This window comes from Eptesicus fuscus, chromosome 6 (assembly GCF_027574615.1).
Source record: "Eptesicus fuscus isolate TK198812 chromosome 6, DD_ASM_mEF_20220401, whole genome shotgun sequence".
NCBI lineage: Eukaryota > Metazoa > Chordata > Mammalia > Chiroptera > Vespertilionidae > Eptesicus > Eptesicus fuscus.
Genome location: NC_072478.1, coordinates 90,674,963 through 90,697,983, shown reverse-complemented (window position 1 = coordinate 90,697,983; position 23,021 = coordinate 90,674,963). Strand labels below are relative to the sequence as shown.

Sequence of the window (23,021 nt, the reverse complement as noted above, 5' to 3'; positions counted from 1 at the left end):
ATAGCCCCGAGGCCAGTCCCAATGGGGGTGGGGGCTCCTCCCTAGCATCAATCCTCAGGGCTCACTGGCTCCCCTGGAGTCCATAAGGCCAGTGTTGAACTTGACACCCCAGCAGGGAAGGCTGTTCAGTGAGGGGCCGTGCCAACCCTCCTGTGAGAAATCACAGCACCCCCCTCCTTCCTGGCTGTCTCTTCCCTCAGGGCCAGGCCACAGCAGGTGCAAGAAACCCTGGCTGTTGCACTGGTCTGCTCTATGGCACTGGTGCAGCTCCCACATCTTAAGACACAAGGTGAGCACGAATTCAAGACTGGCAGCTCTCATGCTGCCTTAGAAGCTAAGGGACCCCTGTCCCAGGCAGGGTTCTCCCCTCACCAGCTCCACTCCTCACACCCAACAGTTGTATCCCAGATGGGAGACCAGCCAGTATTGTGCCTTTTCAAGTTTTTATTTTTATACATTTTTTTTGTATTAAAAAGAAAAGCATAATTACCACAAATTACAAAGGACTAAAGCAGACTAGAATAATGAATCACTTCAGCCTGGAAAGCAGATACTCTCAATAATATTAATGTTATAATACAAGCTCATTCAAGTATTTTACATTGTTTGTCCTTTTAAGTGTGATATCCTAGCACATGGTAAAGATAATGTACTATGAGCATAAGGTGGAACCTTCTCCGCAAAGCCAGGTGACATGTTTTCCTCTCCAGTGAGAAATGGGCTGTAAGTTCCTATCTTCTCTGCCGCCACCGTCAACATGGCTGAAGGAGAGGGTGGGGCTGGGGCAAGTCCAGGGACCCTCCACACAGGAGGCACTATGGGGTCCCACTCAGGAGGGCGCCAGATGATCCAGACTGCTCTACCCAGGCTTTTGGCAAAAACCCCAACCCTAGTTGCCTTCCTTGCCCCTCTCCCCACTTCTAGGGCCTTCTGAGCAGCTTTCTTTTCTAAAATCAATCACCAGGAAAGGAGGAAGGGAAGCTACAAATGAACAAAACAGAACACAACTTTGACATGGGGCTCAGCATCTGAGTCCAGGCTGGGGCTCGGCTGGCAGCCCCTCTCTGCTGGTAGTGCACCTGTTTCCAGGTTCAGGAGAGGGTGAGAAACCTGCCCCGAGCAGGGCTGACACACAAAGGGTGTGTTGGCATGGACCAATCCTGGAAGGATACAGGATGAACAGAAGGATCTGGGCAGGCTGTTGCTTTGTGTCTCAGATCTTGGATCCCCATGAGAGGATGGTGGGTGTGAAGTGGCAAGCCCTGATGGCCCCTGCCACTCCTGGCATGCTTGTCACAGATACGTCGGTCCTAAATTCAAGTGTCTTCAGAAAGTGAAGATGTAAACTACTCTTTGCAACATCAACTCCTAACATGTTACAAAAAAAAGAAAAAAAAAAGAAAAAAGGAAAAAGAAAAAAAGTCTCCTTTCTCCCCATCCTCAGCCTATGTTGAGATGAAGTCCTCACCTCACAGGGGCTTCCTCTTTCTGGGGTGTCTGTGGGGAGGGATAAGGAGAAGATGGCAGCCCCAGGCCTGGGAATAAACTCTCTATCAGAACAGCCTGTCCCCACACCCCCAAGGCTTCCTTGTGCCCCAAACCCAGCAGAGGACAAACACTGAGGTTTCTGTGGTGCTGGATACAGTACAGGGCTGCGCAACCTGAAGCAAAGGGGAGATACAGCAGAGGCAGGGGTGCAGAAGTCGTGTCTGGTACAACACAGGGCGGGCACCAGACAGGGCAGGGAAAGGCTGCAGATCCCGCCGTCAGAGCAGAGATCAGACACTCATCCGTGGCTTTTGAGACAACTGGGTCACAGGAACTGAGATGGGTTTCCCAACATACCAACCACTGGGAGGGCAGAGATGAGGGGGCAGGCCAAAAGCAACGACGTGCCCAAGACAGAGGCAAGCCCTGGGGTACTGTCCCCTACTCCCAACCTTTGGGCCCAACAGAGGGAGTTGAAAAAGAGGGCCAAGAAAGTGTCAGCAACTGAGCAACATTACCACAAACTTTTCAGTGCTGCCTGGTCCCCACTGGGGGTGGATGCATTGTCATCCCACACCCAACACACAGCCCAGTCCGTGTGGGTCAGTCCTGCATCACCCCCACCCCCCCAGCTCCAAATGCCTGTAGACTCCAGCCATTCCATTGTTTCACAGCCCAACCCAAGCAGTCAGTGGCTGGAGAAGTCAGGTATACTCTATGTCCACATATACCTTCCTGCCATGGGGCTTCTCCAACTGGCAGGGTTCTCCCCAGCCCTCAACTCCTCCTCGTCCCTTGTTCCCAGGCAGGGTCAATTGGAGGCTGGGCAGAGATGGCTTGCAGAGGGGAATGCAAGATGGGGAGACCCCACCAGACCCAAGGGAGGAGAATGGCATTTTTCTCCACCTTTTATGAGACAAAGCCTCCTTGAGGTCTCAACATAAGAAACACTTCCAAGCCTCAGCTGCCAGGTGTTCACCTTTCCCCTCTGAAGTGGGGAGACGGTCAAGCTGAGGACGTGTGTGTCCCAGGTCCAGGCCAACGCTCTTCTCCAACAGTTTGAAGCAAACTTGGCCTTGGGGTTCCAAGGGTAGGATGAAGGGTATCACAGCAGGGACAGGGCCTAGTGTGAGGCAACAGCAAGCAGAGCAAGGACACGACAGTGGCAGCAGTGTAGACACAGGACGTCAGCTTCAAACGATGCAACAGCAGGGATATTCGGGCATGGCTCTCATCCGAGCCACCCCCAACTCTCTTGCCTCCAAGGCAGGAGGCACTGTACATGCAATTCAGTCCAGAGGAAGAGTCTAGTCAATCCAGCCCAGGCACATCCAGAGAAGGTGAGAGCTCTGAGTGGACTCCACCGAGGAAAACAGGCATTTGGGTATTTCAGATTCCCGCTCCACAATAAGGCAACTTTTAAAAAAATATTATTTCAAAGAACAAAACAAAACAAAACAAATTCCAAGGGTAGGAGAAAAACATCACTTGCTGCGGATTAGGTGGGGGTTTTCCGATTTTCTTTTTTTGGTCTTTTATGGTCGGTTTTGTCATTTTTTTTTTCCTTCTTCCCCAAGGATGATAAGGTCAGAGAAAAATAAAATAAATCATCTTTCAATAGTCTTTTCTGGTATGAGCAGCGTCTCTCTGGGCTGGGGAGTAAGGGGTATGGGGAGAGGGGAGTGGGGAGAGGCCAAACCTCCCCCACCACTTTTAGATCCTTTGGTTTCCTTCTCCCGGAAGATGGCGGAAGGGCACGGGGCAGTAGGGAGAACATGGTGATGGCAAGCCCCAGATGATAAAGGGGCCGGTGCTCGTGGGGCCCAGGGGCGCTGCAGAGCCTTCAATGGGACAGTGCTGGGCAATGGGCCCACAGGGCCTTCTTGTGGGCTGCATAGTTGGCTTGAGGGGGAGCAGGAGGCTGTAGGGTGGGGACCAGGGTTGCGGCCTATCAGCCGAGGGCAGGGCTACAGAGTGATTTGGTAATCCAAATGAACTATCAATAATTTAAAACTTGATATATATATGTATATATATATATGTATATATATATAAAATCTCCCTGTTCCCTCCCCCCTTAGAAGAAGCTAGGATGTGAAGACGTCATGGAGAGAGGAGGGGGAAGGGAATGTGTGGAGGCTCCTGCCCAGGGGTACCTCTGAAAGCCCAAAAGGTGTACACATTGCTACTCAGCACAAAGGCCCATCCTAATGACTAGAGGCCTGTCCCTTCTCTGTCCCCTCTCCTGGGACTGGGTGCCCCATGGACTCTTGCCCATCCCCCTTCCCCCAAACCCCCAGGGCCAAGGGGTTTTTCACTTTCCCAAAGTCAGTGTGCCGAGTGCTGGGTTGTCCATTTGGCATCTTCCCGGGTGGGCTGGCCGGCGGGTGGTGTGGGGGGTTGGCTGATCACGGCAGTGGGCCTGCTGGAAGACTGGGAGGGGCACCGCTTCCTGCCCTCACCGCCACCACCTCCTGCTGCCACTGGGTGTCGCTTGTGGTTGCCCTCTTCACCCATGGGGGGCTGTAACAAGAGGAGGGAATCACAGGTGATTAGGAGGCACTACCCGTCCCTGCCAGGGCTGTATAGGGTACTCCTATTTCCCACCTCCAAATGTTATGCAGATAATGAATAGGTTTAACCCTAAAAATGAATTACCAGTTTTACTGAGAATGCCAAGCACCGTGCTATTTTATGTACTTAGTCATGGGTCTGCACCACCCTTGGATGCAGACATGGGTGCAGATCATCGATATACTGTAGAAGAGGACACTGAAGCACAGAAAAATAATTTGCCCAGGGTCCCAAAGCTGGTAATCAGTAAAGACAAAACATGGACTGGACCCATGTACTGCCTGAGGCCCAGGTTTTTATCCACAGGAGTTCCTGTTCCGGTTATGGGAAGGGATCACTGCTCAGGAGATGACACATGGAATGCAACAGGCTGAGACGTCTCCGACCAGAAGGCCCAGAGGCTCATGGGGACTGCCTTGTCCTTTCAAGGCCTGAACAGGACACTGCTCTAAGAGTCAGACCATGCTCCAGTCTGGCTATACCACTGCCAAAGGTCTTGTGACCTTGAGGAGGTTTCCTTTCCTTTCTGGGTGCCAAAGCTGAGCCCATCTTGTTCCACCCTAACTGGTCTTCCTATTAAAGGGTTCTACGCACCCACCCCCCCCAAACTCCATAGGAGGGAGTGCACTTAAGGATGAAAAAAAAACCCCTACTCATCACCAATCTTGGGAAACCTAGGCAGTACAGCCAATGTCTCACTGGGTGGCATTGGGCTTCCGTTAACCTTGGTCCAGAGATAACGATAAACCTTGCCTACTGCACCACTTTGTCAAGGTTAAATGATAATGTAAACTGTCCAGCACATAGTAAGCACTCAATCAATGGCAATCCTATCCAATAACAGACAAATATGCAAATTGACCGCACCTTTGCTAAGCCAAGCCACACCCACCAACCAATCAGGACTAGTATGCAAATTACCCCAACAAAGATGGCGGCTAATTTGCATATCAAGACAGCTTCGAAAGAAGCCAAGAACTGCAGAAGGGAGCAAAGCTTCGGAGAAGCAAGCAAGCCTGGGGGTTGGGGGGGGGGGGGGGAAGAGGAGAAGGGAGGAGCGGAGGCGGGGCTGGGGGAGAAGGAAGGAGAGCAGGCAGGGCCGGGGGCGAAGGAAGGAGAGCGGGTGGGCTGGCGGAAAAGGGAGAAAAGCAGGAATGCTGGCGGAGAAGGCGGGGCGGGGGAGAAGGGAGGAGCGGAGGCGGGGCCGGGGGAGAAGGAAGGAGAGTGGGAGGGCTGGCGGAGAAGGCGGGGTGGGGGAGAAGGGAGGAGAGCGGGCTGGCGGAGAAGGGAAAAAAGCAGGGGGGCTGGCGGAGAAGGCGGGGCGGGGGACAAGGGAGGAGAGCAGGCGGGGTGGGGTAGAGTGCAGCAGGAAACCCTATTGCAGGATTTTTCCTGCAACGGGAATGCTAGTTTTAAAAATAAAATATAAACTATTATTGCTCTTTACTTACATTTGCATTTTTCCTAAAAGGTTTTAATAGAATAAGATAACTGGCATATCCCTACTACATTATTAACTATTTGGAGGACAAAGTCTTTCACTTGTTGCTGGAGTCTCTGAAGCACCTTGCACAGAGACATTCAATTAACTCCACTACCACTCTCCTTGAAAAATCTAGTAGCGATAACCATGATCCACCACTAGATGTCACTGTTGATTTAGTGCTCCAAGAAGACAGATGTGACTCAGTTGGAGCAGTCTTCCTGCACGCTGAATAGTGGTGGATTCGATCCCAGTTTGGAAAGCCAACCAATCAATATTTCTCTTTCACATCCATGTTTCTCTCTCAAATAAATAAACAGTCAGGGGAGCTGGGGTGGAGGCAGAGAAAAATCTGAACCTAATTTATAAACTTCTGGGGTTAGAAATCGCCTCTTCCAGAATGAGCAAAAACATTTCACCTTGGATACCCATCAACTAGGGCACAGTAACAAGGAGGGTTGTGAGATAAAAGGGAAAGGGCATTATGACAGTTTGGCCATTTCTGGGAGGAGCAACCATGTAGCCCCTTCCAATTAGCCCTCATTGTCCACTTCTCACCCCTGATTTTACAGAGGAAGACACGAGGCCCAAACTGGGCGGGTTGTATCCCTGGGCCAGTGGCACAATACAACTGGATCAAGACCCCAGGTTCCCTGACCTCCGTCCAGTGTTCTTTCCAGGACAACCCAGAACGAGCGAGAGACCTGTACTCACGTCCACTCGGAAGTCTTCGAGACGTCGGAATTTGCCGAGGTATTCTTGAAGTTTGGGGTCAATGTCCAAATTTTTGGCTTTGGAATATTTCAAGAAGGCCCAGAATTTCTCCAGTCCATAGAGCTGACCTGTAGGGAAAGAGGAGAGAGAGAGAGAAGCTGGGTTGGTGTGGTGAGAGGCTCGGAGGAGAGTGAAGTGTGATGCGATAGACAGACCCAGGTCAAACTGGGGAGTGAGGGGAAGAAGGCCTAGATGACCAGGGCTCACAGAGCTCCAACTCTAGCTCTCACCGGCTTCATAGTCTTTCATGGTTTCCTCCTGAAAATCCTTGAATATGTCCAGCCGGAACTTCTTTTCCAGGCCATAACTATAGTATCGGAAAAGGCACTCCAAACCATATCTATAGGAAAACACAAATCAGTGGAATCAGGACCCTGTTTCTTTTTCTTAAAACAGGGAAATGAACCCTCATAATAGATGAACAGGGAAAGAGTTTGAACACAATGGATTATCAAGGAAATGGAGAATTCTTGCTAGTCTAAGTGGCTCCAACATTAAACCTTTACAGCCTGCCAGGGGTCAGCAAACTCTGGCCAAATGAACAGCAGCCCCAACTACACCCTTGGTTTATTCCGATTCATTTGTGGAATGTCACTTTCATCTGCCTGCTTTCATCTGTTACAGCAGAGCTGTGTAGTTGCAGCTGAGATCACGAAGCATCAAATATTTATTGTCTGTCCCCTTTCAGGAAAAGCTTGCCAATACCTGGGATACGCTTTCTGCAAAGCCATCTGACCATGCCAATTAGTAGGTCTGTTCATTTATCTATCTCAGGTATTCCAATTGTAGGAACATGTCAGGGAAATGACCAAAGATGCAGATTTAGTTTTACAGATATACCAAAACTGTTCATAGCAGAATTATTCAACAAAATCTAAATGTCTCAGAATAGAGAAGTGGTTAAGAAAAACATGATAAATCTGTTCGACAGAGTAATATACGCTATTAAAAATTACAATGTAAATATTCACTCATACTGACAAATGCTTAGAGATATTGTCAAGTGGAAAATATACATTTCAAAGTGTTATATGTAGAATGAGCCCATTTTTGTAAACAAATATGTCAATTTTACATCTATGTATGCACACAAAGTTAATGCACACTTAAATATACTAACACTGATTATCTTTGGGAGTTGAAACTTTTCAAGTGATCTTATCTGTATTTTCTAAACTTTCAAGCAAAAACATATAACTTCTGTAAGAAGGCCAAAAAGTCAATTATTTTAACAACATGGAAATATGGTCATGCTTATTAATGATAAGGAAGATACAAGAAGGCATTCACAGGATGTTCTAAAAGACATGAAATATGGCAGAGCTTTTACACTGGACTGAGTCATGTTTTCCACCAGCTTCTTTAAGCATTTCTGTCCTTTTTTTAAAAAAATATATTTTATTGATTTTTTACAGAGAGGAAGAGAGAGGGATAGAGAGTTAGAAACATCGATGAGAGAGAAACATCGATCAGCTGCCTCTTGCACAACCCCCCACTGGGGATGTGCCCGCAACCAAGGCACATGCCCTTGACCGGAATCGAACCTGGGACCCCTGAGTCCGCAGGCCGACGCTCTATCCACTGAGCCAAACCGGTTTCGGCGCATTTCTGTCCTTTTCAAATTGCTTAGAGAACACATTTTACTTGGGAAAAAGAGAGAAGAGTCTAAAAAGTTTTTAAAATAGTAAAACATTGAAAACAACATAAGAATCTATTAGTAGGAGACTGGTTAAATAAATTACAGTACATCCATTCAGTGTAATACTATACAGACTATAAAAGGAATAAGAACGTTATTTATGGATGGATATGGAATGATCTTCAAAATATAGCATTAAGTAGAACATCAAGATGCAAGAGTATATATAATAGAGGCCACCTTCTGTGTAAACAAAGGGGGTAGGAGACACTGCATAGGTCCTTGCTTACATGGGCAGAATATTTTCAGAAAGAACCCACAAGATTCTAACAATCCTGGTTGACTCTGGGAAAATGAAATAGATGGCAGGAGAAAGTGATGAGGAGACTTCTTACTATATAATTTTTGAACTCTTGAATTTTTTTAAAAAAAATATATATTTTTTACTAGAGGCCCGGTGCACGAAATTCGTGCATTGGGGGGGGTTTCTTCCTCAGCCCAGTCTGCACCCTCTCCAATCTGGGATCCCTTTCACAATCCAGGACTGCTGGTTCCCAACTGCTCACCTGCCTGCCTTCCTGACTGCCCCTAATCACTTCTGCCTGCCAGCCTGATCACCCCCTAACCACTCCCCTGCCAGCCTGATTGATGTCTAACTGCTCCCCTGCCAGCCTGTTTGCCCCCAACTTCCCTCCTTTGCAGGCCTGGTCCCTTCCAACTGCCCTCCCCTGCTGGCCATCTTGTGTCCATATGGGGGCAGCTATCTTGATCTTGTGTGTTGGAGTGATGGTCAATCCGCATATTACTCTTTCATTAGATAGGATAGAGGCCTGGTGCATGGTTGGGGGCCACCTGGTTTGCCCTGAAGGGTGTCCTGGATCAGGGTAGGGGTTCCCTTGGGGCATGGGGCAGCCTGGGCAAGGGGCCTGTGGTGGTTTGCAGGCCGGCCATGCCTCCCAGGTGACCCAAGCGGAGGCCCTGGTATCTGGGATATATTTATCTTCTACAATTGAAACTTTGTAGCCTGGAGCGGAGCCAAGCCTTCTGCTCGCTCTGTGGTGGCAGCCATTTCTGGTGGGGTTTATTCACCTTCTATAATTGAAACTTTGTAGCCTTAAGCAGAGGCCTAGGCCGGCCAGGGTGTGTGGAAAGCTTGGCTTCCTCTATGGCCGGGGAAACCCAATCCTCCCTCCTGCTCGCTCAGTGGCTACAGCCATCTTGGTTGGGTTAATTTGCATAATCACTCCTGATTGGCTGGTGGGCATAGCAGAGTGATGGTTAATTTGCATATTACTCTTTTATTAGATAGTAGGATTGATTTCTGAGAGGAAGGGAGACGGAGAGATAGAAACATCAATGATGAGAGAGAATCATTGATTGGCTGCCTCATGCACGACCCCCACTGGGGATTGAGCCTGCTACCCAGTCATGTGCCCTCGACCGGAATAGAACTTGGGATCCTTCAGTCCACAGGCGTATGCTCTATTCACTGAGCCAAACTGGCCTCTTTGAATTTTGAACCATGTGAATATATTACTCATTCAAAAATAATATTTTAAATGAAGAATATGAAATATACATATAAGAGATTTCCAGTTACAGTTCTGGAAGCAGACCCACGAGGGACCTCTAACCACCTGCCAACCACCAGCCAGAGCCCCACCCCAATCCTGCTCACCTGTAGCCTTCTTTGGCATCCTCCAGAGACAGCTGCTTGAACTCCTCATACATCTTTTTGTTAAAGTGATCTCGGAGGAAGAAGGACCAAAATCGAAAGAGAGTGTTCATCTCCTGAGACTGGCCAATGCCCAAGCGTTTCCGCTCTGATGGGGGAGAAAGAAGGAAAGACGTGTCAGGATCAGGCTGCAGGTGCTTCAGAGTACAGATGGATCCGAGAGCTAAAGGACCTTGCTCATCACTTGCCCCTTGGTCTTTCAGGAGATATTTATGGAGCACTAACTACTCTGTGTCAGGCCCTGCTGCTGGACTCTGGTTCTGGGCCTCACCAGAAGCAGGTGGGCAAGAGCTTCTGAACCAGGTCATCCTGGTCTAGCTCTTCACCTCAAAAGGTATTGGGCTCAAGTGCAGTTAGAACAAAGGCGTGAACAAATCATTTGTACATGCCAACAAGTTATATTCTTTATACTTATTACCATTATTTCAGGAGTCCTACAATATTAACAAGTACAAAGTGGTAATAATAAAAAACAGTACACAACACCAAAGCACAAGCAACTAAAGAAAAAAAATAGATAAAGGTTCTGAATAGACAATTTTCCAAAGAAGATATAAACATGGCCAACATGGAAAATATTCAACACTATTAGCTATCAGGGAAATGTCTATCAAAGCCACAGGGAAGCATCACTTCGATCTACCAGGATGGCTATGATAAAGACAGACAATAACAAGTGTTGGGAGGATGTGGAGAAATTGCTGTTAGGAAAATAAAATGGTGCCGCCACTTTGAAAACAATCTTGCAGTTCCTCAAAAGGTTACACACAGAATTACCTAAGACCCCGCAATTCCACTCTTCCACACAAGACAAATGAAAACCTTTATCTACACAAAAACTTGTGTACGAATGTTCAAAGCAACATTTTTCAGGATAGACAAAAAGTGGAAACACAAATGCCCATAGATTATGGTTAAACAAAACGTGCTATCCTACCTAATAAAATGGTAATATGCAAATTACCATCACTCCGCTTCGCCCACGAATGGGCCGTTGGGAGGCTGGGGGCGGGACTCAGGGTGGCTGATTGGGCTGGCAGAAGTGAGTCCCCGCCCCCTGTTCCTCCTGCCGACCCCAATGGCCGGTGCTGCGGGAGGACCCATGGGGCCGGCGGAAGGCGCTGGTGGTGGAACTCGGCGTGGCTGATTGCGTGGCTGCCAGCACCAGTTTTCCTCTGGCCACCTGCTGATCGGAGCGCCTCCCGCCAGCGCGATTGGCCACCCTGAGCGCCATCGGCAGGCGCTCCGATCGGCGGGTGGCCAGAGGAAACGGCGCTGGAGGAACTCGGGGTGGCCCATCGTGCTGGTGGGAGGCGCTCCGATCAGCGGATGGCCAGAGGAAAACTGGTGCCAGCAGCCAGGTGAAGGAAGGTCTTTTGCACGAAACTTCGTGCAATGGGCTTCTAGTATCCACATAATGGGATGTTATTTGGCCATGAAAAGGAATGAAGTACCGAAGAGTAGATTGGTATAAGCCTGGGAGGAGGTGGGGGGTGGAAGTGACTGTTAAGGGGCAGGGCTTCTTTTTATGGAAATGACAATGTTCTAAAATGTTCTGGTGATTGCACTGTACATTTTAAATGGGTGAATTGTGTGGCATGTAAATTATATCTCAATAAAATGGTTATGCCCTAATTGGTTTGGCTCAGTGGATAGAGCGTCGGCCTGCGGACTGAAAGGTCCCAAGTTCGATTCCTGTCAAGGGCATGTACCTTGGTTGCGGGCACATCCCCAGTAGGAGGTGTGCAGGAGGCAGCTGATCGATGTTTCTCTCTCATGGATGTATCTAACTCTCTATCCCCCTCCCTTCCTCTCTGTAAAAAATCAATAAAATATATTAAAAAAAATAATAAAGCGGTTATTACACACACACCTGCAGGCAGAGGAAGAGTGAAGAACCAAGCATTTAGCAGCCATATTTTACTGAATGAAAAGGGGTCAGGTGAGGTAATAATTACAATATTAAGATTGGTTTTGAGCACTTGACAGCTAACCTGACAGAAACCTACAGTTAAAAGGTACCTCATTTTTGTTATAAAAAGAAACTCGTGAGAGAACCTAGAGTGGGTCTTTCCGTAGACCAGTGGTCGGCAAACTCATTAGTCGACAGAGCCAAATATCAACAGTACAACGATTGAAATTTCTTTTGAGAGCCAAATTTTTTAAACTTAAACTTCTTCCAACGCCACTTCTTCAAAATAGACTCACCCAGGCCATGGTATTTTGTGGAAGAGCCACACTCAAGGGGCCAAAGAGCCGCATGTGGCTCGCGAGCCGCAGTGTGCCGACCACAGCCGTAGACTCTAAAGGAAGATTAGCAAACTTCCTTCTGTGAAGGGTCACAGAGTAAATATTTTAGGCATTGCAAGCCACAAATGGGTTCTATCATAAATTCTTTTTACCCCAGAACCCCTTAAATATGTAAAAACTACTCTTAACTCAAGGGCTATACAGAAATAGGCTGCTGGCTGGATTTGGCCCACACCATCGTCAGACAACCTGTTCTCAAGAATATATGCTGCCTCACACATACCTTTGGAGATGGACAGTGGACCACACTGGACAATGGCTGAGTTGGTAGTCTTACCAGAAATAGGAAAACTCTTTTTTTTTTTTTTAAATATATATATATATTTTATTGATTTTTTACAGAGAGGAAGGGAGAGGGATAGAAAGCTAGAAACATCGATGAGAGAGAAACATTGACCAGCTACCTCCTGCACACCCCCTACCGGGGATGTTCCCGCAACCAATGTACATGCCCTTGACCGGAATCGAACCTGGGACCCTTCAGTCCGCAGACCGACGCTCTATCCACTGAGCCAAACCGGTTTCGGCAGGAAAACTCTTGATAGTTTTTATATCAATAGAGGAAGAACAAGGAGCAGGCATGTTCTGAGTACCAAATTCTTTTAGCTTCCTATATTCCAAAACCACCCTGCCTGAGTCTATTTCATTCCTTCTTGCTATAATGTCACCTGCTTCTTGTTTTGAGATCAGAGAAAGTAGTCACCTAGTCCAGCGGTCGCCAACCTTTCGGACCTCACGGTCAACCAGTTGGCGACCGCTGACCTAGTCCATCAGCACTTATACTCTGGTTCTAAATAGCAGCCCCAGAGGCTCAGCGCCTTCCCCGTGCTTCTTACCATTAAGGCAGCGCCTACGATACTTGTGGTAGACGTGTTGTGTGAAGCCATTTTCCTTGAGCAGCTCATGGGAAGGATGCTGAAACTTGGGCAGCGACTGAGGGGTGCAGCCATAGCTGCCAACCGTAGGCGTCCCTTCTGAGGGGCTGGAGCTACAGAGGCCACAAAAGAGAGAGTGTCACCAGGTTCCCCGGAGCAGCGAACCATCAGGTTAGCAGGGACCCCTCTAGTTTCTTCCTTCAGCCAAGATCTAGCCTCTCACAGGGCAACAAACAAGGAGGCCCAGGTACTGTGTTAGGCCCTTGACTTATATAAATGACTTGCTCTTTGCATCTACCTTCAGAGTTTTACAAAGAGTTCACTTAGGTTCATAGAGACTGGGACACTCATCCCAGGTCATGAAGCTATTTAAAGGCTGAGGTCTGCACAATGCCCAAACCTGAGCCTTTATTTAACCATTTATTTATCCTGAATTAACCTTTACCTTCCCATTATGAGCTATAATGGGTTAATCCACCTATATTTTTTTGAAAACCATGTCTATTTTCAGTCCTGTACCATCTTTGCAGGAAATAAGAATACACAGGTCAGTAGCTCTCAAACCTGGCTTTGGAAAAGAAAATACTGGGGCTATTTTACTAAAAATAAATAAAAAGGAACCTGGGCCCTAACCCCAGCCCGGCCCAGGAATCTGTATTTTTATTCAACTACCTGGCTATCCTGAGGTAGGCAGCAAATATTCTCGTTTGAAGACAACTCAAGTGCTCTCTCAGAACCTGGTCCTAGGTGGTGTGACACGGCTGCTTCAGAAAGAAGCCTTCCTCTTCCCAGGCCCTGGATGAAGCTTTCTAGACTACTCATGGCTTCTTTACTTAGATGAAGGTCCCTTTCTTTAATTTTCTTACCAAAGAGGTTCTATCTTCTTGGTCCCATTGATCTTATAGCTCTTCCACCCACCTCAGTCAACCTGGTCTCTGCTCCCCACAGCCCCGCACCTGATGGAAGAAGTCCGGGGCCTGTGCTCTCGGGAATCCATCACCCAGCCCACATGACTCTCCAAGGGTGGGTTGGAGCTGTGTCTTGTCTTCCTTTTCCGAGGCATCTGTAAAGGTCAGTCCAGGAACTTGTTATTTATTGTATTCATACAAATGTGAGGAGCATCAAGCATTTTGTAGGATTAAGATTTCCCCTCATATGTATGTGTCATCACACAGTTTACAAATCATTTTCAAATCTATTCTCTCACAATGTCCACAGCTAGAAGCTGATATGCCTATTTCACGAAAGAAGTTGAGGCTTGGGAGCGAAGTAATTTGCCCAAGGACCTGCACCTGGTCAGTCCTCCTTGGGTCTTATCACGGGTCCATGGGGCCACCACTCCCATAGATTTCATTTTGTAGATGTGGTCACTCAGCCCCAGGATGGACCCACCAGCCTAAGAACACAGAGCAGGTGGGGGATCTGGCACTCTCTTGGTCTAGACAAGGCTGGAGAGAGAAGCAAAGCACTGGGACGCAGTAAAGTGGGTGTAAGACTCCTAGCAGCCAGACAGGAGCGCCTCACCTTGGCATCTAGGGTCCGTCCTTCCTTCACCACTGGGTAAAACCGTGACGTCTGGCTTGAATCTTTAAGCTGCGGTGTCCGGGGAGTGCGGGGGGTCCTGGCATTGCGGTAGTTTGGCGACTCTGGGACAGTGGTTGGTAGAGAGCGGGCAATGGTAGAAGGCTCAGGAGCACCAAACAACTTGTTGGCCAGGGCATCAGTGGGAACTGCAGAGGCAGAGCAGGGTCAGCAAGCAGTGGTAGGCCGTGACTGTCTAGACCCTCCAACCCAGGCCAGGGACCCCAGTGTCACTCCTCACCTTGTTGGAATCGGGGTGGCCCGGGAGGGACCTCCTGGTTGGGATCCACAGGGGGCTCAGGGGTTAGTGTGTCAAACTGCTCCCGACTGATCATGTTGACTTTCTTGAAGTTCTCGACTTCTTGCTGCAGAGGATACGAGATGGGTGGGGAAGGATGTTAGTAAGAGGACTGCCCTAGCCTGTTTAGGAATCAAGACATGCAGGAAGCTGGAGAGGGCAGCTCCCACGTCCACATACGTGGAATTCTGGTCCCCAGGCTCTCAGCTGCCCCTTCACCATTCCTCAACCCCAGTTACCTGGGCAGAGTGTGCTAACCCAGAAGGGGCTAGTACTTGCCCAGGCCTATGTGCAACAAGACAGATCAGTACTCCAGTTGCCCAGGAACTCAATGCAGACTCCCCCAATCTCTTCCTGATACTCTCCCCTCACCTCCACTAAACACACTGCTAGTCACACCACATGGGCTCACCATATATCCACTCTGTAAAAACTACAACAGAAGTTTTGACTATTCCAAGCAGCAATGATTTTAAAAAGATCTATCTTTTCTCCATCTTCCAAATCCAAAGTAAGCTCCTTAAAAGGCTTTTAAACTTTTACAACTGCCTAAATATTTAAGAATAAAAATGACAACCTAGTCCTTATTCTATTTCCCACAGAAGTGTCTAGCTGACTGTTATGACATTAAATATGGATGTTCAGGTGGCATAGTAACCATCCCGCACATTGGCAGAGTTTACAAAGTGTTTAACATCTCTTTTCGCTGTCAATGTCTGTCAGGTGTCAATTATCACCCCCTTTCTTATTGAGGTTCTGTGCCCAAGGTCACACAGCTAATTAGCTTTCTTTCCCCCTTTAGTTATTGGCACCCAGGCCCCACCCTCACTGCTATGTTCAAACTTACCTTGATCTGGGAGTACTCAGGTTCGAACTTTGAAGCCCACAGGTCCTGCTCATAGTAGTTGAGTCCATCGTTAATGATCTTGGCCAGCTCAGCGCTCATCTTTGCACGGGAGGTGTGGTTGCCTGTGCGGTCCCCCCCTGGGTGCCGGCGCATGTAAGGTGGCGTCTGAGTGACAATGAGGATCTTGTTGACATCCCGGTCATCAATTTCATAGTCAGAGTCCTCATCAGACCAGGCAGTAAAGGTGTTCTTCCGTCCATCCATCTGCTCCATCTCCTCGTCAAACAGGAAATCCAGTTCCTCTTGCTCATCCTGATCCTTGGACATCAGCTGCTGAGAGGGCAGTTGCTGAGGCACAGAGGTCTGGTGGACTAACCTGGGCTCCTCTGACTTCTACCACGGGAACAAATCAAGGGGAAAGAGAGTCACCAGGGTGTTGGTCCCCAAACCAAAGAGGATAGGGGAGTGGGGAGGTAGATGGAGCAAAAGTCTGCTCCTAGAAAGGGGAACAGCAATTTCAGTCTGAGAGTGAAACACTTCTCTAACAGTGGACTCAATTTGTACTATTCATATATTGCTTTACTATTTCTACAGCAGTCAGATCCCTCCTTCATGTGAAGATGGGGAAGGGAAACTACAGCCCTGAGATATTAAACAAGGGTCCCGAAGTCACTGGCCATCAGCGACAGGAGACCTGTGTTCTAGTCCATAGACTAACTCTAAATACAGGCTATGAATCTTCCCTCTTCTGAGGGCCTAGTGGACTTATACAGGTGCAATGAGGAAAAATTCAGGGAAAAGCACTTAAAATGCAGCCCCAGGGGTTTAGACAGGACAAAAAGAACAGCAAGCATCAAGAAACTTGGAATACCACTGCCAGGAGCTGCATGATCTCCTCCTGTAAAGGCAACAGCCACATCAACCTCCTGCAGTTACTGGTGACAGCTCATATTACACCTTGAGCCCCCAGCTTGCCTGATAGCGCTTCAGAGCTCAGAGCTCCCTCCAAGCACTCTAGCCCGGCTCCTAGGACCCAGGGGGAAGGACAGGCCTCACCCACCTTGGGCCGTGCTGGGGAGGGCCGAGGCCTCTTCTTCACTTCAATCCAGTTCTCGGAATCCAGGTCAGGCAAGCTGGCAGACAGGCCCTTGGGCAGTGTCTTTAGGTTGCTGACCTCCTCCGTTTTGGTTGGCACTGGGGTGACTGCACGAGGAGAGCCAGGCGCCGACTCTGAAGGGTGGAAAGGTAAGGTCCTCATCCCTCCAGTCCTCCTCCTGATGACAGCCCTAAGGAGGACTGCTGGCCAGAGGACAAGGGTAAGGGGAGGCACCCATATGCCCGCAGGGTGCATACCTGTCTCCTTCTGGTAGTGCTGGCGGGGCACAAACTCAGGGCAGTTAAGAAGCTGGGAGAAATCGGTCTGGGAATAATCCACTATTGGGGGACCAGGAAGAGGCCATTTTTCGGGCTCCTCCCTCCTGCGGACTTTCTCATCAACAATCTCCACCACCTTGCTGTCTTTTAGGGCCTGCAGGGGAGAAAAAGAGAGAGGATGCAGAGGAAAGACTTGGATAGACGACTGGGCCCCCACAAGCTCAGGTATGAGTCCAGTGCTGGTAGGAGTATTAAAACACTGGCCCCATCTTCCACGACTGGTAGACAAGTGAGATTTTCAAACTGGCAGGAGGCACGAACATGAAAAACGCACCTGCCATTCTACATCCAGTAATATGCCCCAGAGAAATGCTTGCACAAACAGGTGACAATATGTATAAGATACACAGAAAAAGCCATTCATAGCAACATTTTGTGTAACAGGAAAAAATGTGGAAACTTCCTAACTTGCCACCATATAGGCAATTTAAATAAATTATGGCTCATTCACTCAAGGGAACACTACTCAGTAAAAAGAGCTTCACATGTGCTGAGGTGGAAAGAACACAAAAAAACAGGTCTAGGTCACTGAGCGAAAGATCCCACTGGTGTTTAAATAAAAACATACAAATACAAATTTTTCTAGGATTCATAGGTCAACTTTTTTTTTTTTAAATGTATTTCTTTATTGATTTCAGAGAGGAAGGAAGAGGTAGAGAGAGATAGAAACATCAATGATGAGAGAGAATCATTGATTGGCTGCCTCCTGCACACCCCCCACTGGGGATCAAGCACGCAACCCAGGCATGTGCCCTTGGCCAGAATCGAACCTGAGACCCTTCAGTCCGCAGGCCGACGCTCTATCCACTGAGCCAAACTGGCGAGGGCCATAGGTCAACTTTTACAGGTGTTTGTCTCTAGGAAAAACGGTCAAGAGTAAAGAGAGGAAGAAAGTTTTCTTTTAAAAATCTTTTAAATGGGTGAGGAAAACATTTCAACATGTCACAACATCCTCTGTTGCTGAGGCTGGGGAAAGAGGCACTCTCACGTATGGCTGGTGAGAACGCAAAAGGCCCAACCCCTGGAAAGAGAATTAGGCAATAGCTAGCAAAATTACATATGCAATTGCCCTTGAGTACAGCCATTCTTCTAGAAATTCATACCAAAGACACACTGGCAAAACTATGAAAAAATACATATCCAACTATAAAAAGGACAGAAGAGTATCTTTCTATTCTACACCACTATGCTCTTAGATCTAGTAAGTGAAAACATAAAACAAGTAGAGAAATACATGTGTCAGATGTTACCACTCATCCAAGAAAGAGGAACGAGACAAATACATATGGAAGCATGTGCTTATTTTTTTAATAGAAGGATTCAATCAGGTTACCTACAGGGTAACACATGAAGATGGACCACAGAATTAGACTATCAGCATTTTGCAATCCCCAGTGAAATAACAGGCAATGATCATCATTAGAAACTTCTATCACAAGAGGGAAAATCAAATTATCTCTAAATTTAAACTCTTTTTTTTAAAAATATATTTTATTGATTTTTCACAGAGAGGAAGGGAGAGGAGGGACAGAGAGCTAGAAACATCGATGAGAGAGAGACATCGACCAGCTGCCTCCTGCACATCCCCCACCGGGGGATGTGCCCGCAACCAATGTACATGCCCTTGACCGGAATCGAACCTGGGACCTTCCAGTTCGCAGACCGACGCTCTATCCACTGAGCCAAACCGGTCTCGGCTCTAAATTTAAACTCTTGATTGACAAGGGGGGACGACCCAAACCTGAATCTGATCAGGCCTCTAGATTACCAGTTTACAAAAAATTTGGAGCATAAGACATGTTAAATGACTACAGTGTCCTATATGACAGACAACACATTTTATTCAAATAATAAATTACAAGGAAAAACAGGGGGGAGGGGAAACTTAAGAGAACACATGGGTCTCATAAACTACTAAAAGGAAAAAATTAATCCTCACCCAAGAGTATTTTTTCCATTGATTTTTAGAGAGAGTAGGAGGGAGGGAGAGAAACATAAATTTGAGAGAGACACATCAATTGGTTGTCTCCTGCAAGAGCCCTGGGGGGGGGGGGGGGGGGGGCGGGGAGGAGAGAATTGAACCTGCAACCAAGGTACATGCTCTTAACCAGCAATCACACCTGAGACACTTTGGTGCTTGAGCGGATGTTCTAACCATTGAACAACGCCGACTAAAGCAAGAAATTTTTTTGTCAAGTGGAGGTTTGCAACTGACCAAGTATTTGGTGATCTTAAAGAATTTTAATGCTTTTACATGGGATAATGATAATGTGATGATATTTTTTAAGCAGGTCTTTATCTTTTAGAGACAGGTACTGAAACATGGATGAAATGTCAGGTTACCTAATACTTTCTTCAAAGTAATCTGGGAGAGGAAACAAATTGGGGGGTTGAGGGAATAAGACTGGCCATGAGTTGCAAATTGCTGAGGCTGGGTGATGTGGGTTCATCATCCACTTTTGAATAAGTTAGAAAATGTCCATAATAAAAGGGGGGAGGGAAGGAAGAGGAGGCAAGGAGAGAAGCTGGGTAAGCCTTGGAACTTTTTTTTTTTTTTTTAATATATTTTATTGATTTTTTACAGAGAGGAAGGGAGAGAGATAGAGAGTTAGAAACATCAATCAGCTGCCTCCTGCACACCCACTACTGGGGATGTGCCCGCAACCAAGGTACATGCCCTTGACCAGAATTGAACCCGGGACCTTTCAGTCTGCAGGCCGATGCTCTATCCACTGAGCCAAACCTGTTTTGGCAAGCCTTGGAACTTTGGCAGAAGTAGTCAAATGGGGGTTCTTCCAAGGTTTCCTGCCTTGGTCCAAACTCCAGCTTTGCAAAGTCAGAACTATCTCCATGCTTCCCCCTCAACCCCCCGCCGCCCCGGCCCCAGAGGACATACCGAAAAGATGAGTGAAATGTCAGTGGTAAGGGCCTGCACTCGGTGGAAGGAAGCAATAAGAGTGATGGGAAGGAAACCGTCAGCATCCATTTTCCGTCGCAGGAAGAAGTCGCGCTCTAAATTGTCCACGCTGAAGTAGTATTCACTAGGTGGAGGGAGAACAGGAATGATTGCTGCATCATTTACAAATATGCCTTTCCTGTTCTGCTGCACACCCAGCGACCTCATACAACCTGACTTCCCTCTGTAGCCCTAGTGTACATACGACGGTCTTAAGGACTGAAAGAAATGTTATCCTCTCCTGGCTCCCTAACCTTCAGTCAAACCATTCCTTCTGCCCTTCAGTCCCTTTGCATGTCTGGCAAACTCCCTTCTTCTCTATTCCTGAAATACCTATCACATTCTATGTGCCATGATCTATTTCCTTGTATGGCTCCCTCGCTGAACTGAGAGACAATACACCGGAGTGGCCAGGAGCAAAGGTTTTACAATCAGACAGAAATGGACTCAACTATGTGTCTTGTCACTTACTAGTTATGAGACACTGGGCAAGGTACTGGGACTGTTTGCTCATCTATAAAATGGGGATAAAACCAGCTCAGAGGAATTAAGTTGACAATTGCAGGTTTAACTAAGAGAATGCCTGTCAAGCCCTTAGCCTCACCAAAAGTGAGGACTTAATAAACGTTTGCTAGCATTCTGGCAGTGCAGCCATTACAAAAGGACAGGGCGGGTAGTCTAAACATCTCTCTATTTGGTTAGTGGCAATCTGTCATTTTCTTCAGGTAAATATGGTACCACTGCACTGCTGTACTAAACAATAACTTTATGAACAATTAGCTTAAGAGATGAGAGAAAGTTATCTTTCTTAGCTCCAGCCAGGGCAGCAACTGAAGGGCCTGTCCAGTCCTACTCTGCCCAGCTGCCAAACTCAGGCAGCTCACAAACCCCTCCCCATCTCCTCTCTCCAGAAAGAAGGCTCCATCCACTCACATCTGGCGCTTGATGTAGTCTTTGAGCAGCTCCTGGTCCACACTGTAAAGCTCAGTGCTGCTGACATTGTCAAAGTAGTAGGTAATGTTGTTCATATACTTCGGGGTTCGGGGACCCTCTGCACCATCAAACTTTCGGTAGCCGAACTGGTAGTCAAAATGGGCTACAGGGAAAATGGGTGCCATGAGGGAGAGGCAATCTCAGCCAACCACCCCTGCCGCACTCCCTGGGACATCCCGGAGCCCAAAGGGGCCTCACGTACTTCGAGCGCCACCCCGGCCACGTCCGCGGCCACGACCACGCCCCCGTCCACGGCCGCGGAAGGAAGCCCGTGCCCCACCAGCCCCATCACTCTTCACACTCGATGTCTCATCCTGGTCGGGCCAGGCAGGCTCCGGTTTGGTCTCTGGTTGCCAGGCTGAGGTGGGGGGGGCCACAGGCACAGACACGTAGGTGGCAGGCTCAGACCCTGTAAAGAGAAGAGGGCTTTGGGTCAGGCCTGAAGGTGACCACCATGACCGGGCCCTCCATAGTAGGTGGCACATACCTTTGATCTCCCCGCGGTTGGCAGGTGTGTGTCGTGGCTCTGGTGGGCGAGCAGGACGCGAGACCAGTTTCTCTCTTGACACTTCAGGCTTCATGTCTATTTGCAATGGGACCCACTTGTGTTTGTTCCCTGGAAGATGGCATAGGCACAGAAGGGCTTGAAGGAGGTCCCTCCCAGCTATCTTACCCCCAACTTTCTTCCCCTGTCCAGGGCTTCAGGTCTGAATCACAATCTGGTGACCTTGGGCAAATTCCTTTCCCATGCTGGACTTATTTGATGGACACTCCTGGGTGACTCTCAACACCAATTTCTCCATGGTTGCCCTTCTGGAGCCAGACACATGGTTGCCCAGAATCAAGACTGCACTTTCCAGGCTCCCTTTAGACTTGTGTCAAAGTTCTGGCTAGGAGAGCTGAGTAAAAGTAGTCAATCCCAGGTTGAGTCCCTAAAAGGGAGCCACTTTCCCGTTCCCCTTCCTGTTAGCTGGAGAGGGTAATAGCAAACGGTACTGGATGAGAAGTGCCAACACACAACAGCAAGATAAAAAGGAGTCGGAGTTGCCATTCTAGGCCTGGCCTACTTACTCTGAGGGGTCAGATGAGAGAAAGAAACTTTCGTCTTGTTTAATCACTGTTACTCTGGATCTCTGTTAGAGCAGCTGAACCTATCTATGCCCTAACTTTAGTTTCAGCCAGAGCAATGGAAATCTTCCACAGGACAGCAACACATTAAGATACACAAGGAATACTGAGGAGAAGACTTCACCTGCCTTGTGCACTGCTAGAGCCCCACTGCTCAGAAGAGGGCTTACCAAATGCTTGTTTAATTAAGAGAAGGATCTGACAGACCGATGACAGGTGAAGACTGCTGACCCAGAAGCCTATACCAGCCAGCCTCCTAAGGACTCCTGGGGCCCCTGACATTCCTCTGCCACTTCACAGTGCAGCCCTGCCACCTTCTCCCAAGCCCCACTCCAAGTCACTCACCTTTCTTCTTCTGACCCCCTCGCTGGCAGTCCTCATCTCCATTCTTCTCCTCCCCTGATTCATCCGATTTGGTTTTTGGGCTCTCCTTACTATCGCTCCCTTCTCCTTTCTCCTGTTCCTTCATGTCCTTTTTGGGTGGCAGCTTACGGGCAGGCTGAGACTTGTGGGACTGTGGCTACAAGTAGGAAATAAAGTAACCGGGAGGTGTGGTGAGTCTGCGAGTCTCTTGGGATGGACGGAAGGGAACCCCATCACTAGAAAGACAGGGCAGAAGTAGCCGGAGCACGCGAAGGCAGGTTGGGCTGGTTGCATTCTAAAGGTCCTGTTTTCAAGCCTGATGCTTTTATTGGGAAGTGTGGTCAAGCAGGCAGGAGGTGGGAGACAACCTGTCTCTCTGGCTTCTTCAAGTCTAAGTGAAAGAGACAATCTCTAGGACAAAGGGGCTGGGACTCACAGAAGCCATTTATTTACTCCCTACAACAGGACCACATCCAGGGAGTTTGTGGGATGGAGGAGATGCTGGCCCTCGGCCTGTTAACACTAACCCTGTCTGCAAACTGA

General features: G+C 48.2%; 1 protein-coding gene across 2 annotated transcripts in view; it reads right to left on the bottom strand.

The window, feature by feature from the left end:
• Positions 1 to 426: 426 nt before the first annotated feature.
• Positions 427 to 23,021, bottom strand: part of LARP1 (La ribonucleoprotein 1, translational regulator) — a 90,212-nt gene continuing 67,617 nt past the window's right edge. For both annotated transcript variants that reach the window (XM_054718072.1, XM_008152258.3), the window contains exons 4-19: positions 22,461 to 22,635; positions 21,475 to 21,603; positions 21,190 to 21,396; positions 20,928 to 21,090; positions 19,935 to 20,079; positions 16,958 to 17,132; positions 16,665 to 16,834; positions 15,605 to 15,997; positions 14,701 to 14,824; positions 14,403 to 14,608; positions 13,835 to 13,941; positions 12,840 to 12,991; positions 9,637 to 9,781; positions 6,550 to 6,659; positions 6,260 to 6,387; positions 427 to 4,011 (exon numbers count right to left, since the gene is read on the bottom strand). In XM_054718072.1, coding sequence (XP_054574047.1) covers positions 3,817 to 4,011; positions 6,260 to 6,387; positions 6,550 to 6,659; positions 9,637 to 9,781; positions 12,840 to 12,991; positions 13,835 to 13,941; positions 14,403 to 14,608; positions 14,701 to 14,824; positions 15,605 to 15,997; positions 16,665 to 16,834; positions 16,958 to 17,132; positions 19,935 to 20,079; positions 20,928 to 21,090; positions 21,190 to 21,396; positions 21,475 to 21,603; positions 22,461 to 22,584 — 2,673 coding nt within the window. In that variant the 5' untranslated portion in view covers positions 22,585 to 22,635 and the 3' untranslated portion in view covers positions 427 to 3,816. The remainder of the gene's footprint in view (positions 4,012 to 6,259; positions 6,388 to 6,549; positions 6,660 to 9,636; positions 9,782 to 12,839; positions 12,992 to 13,834; positions 13,942 to 14,402; positions 14,609 to 14,700; positions 14,825 to 15,604; positions 15,998 to 16,664; positions 16,835 to 16,957; positions 17,133 to 19,934; positions 20,080 to 20,927; positions 21,091 to 21,189; positions 21,397 to 21,474; positions 21,604 to 22,460; positions 22,636 to 23,021) is intronic.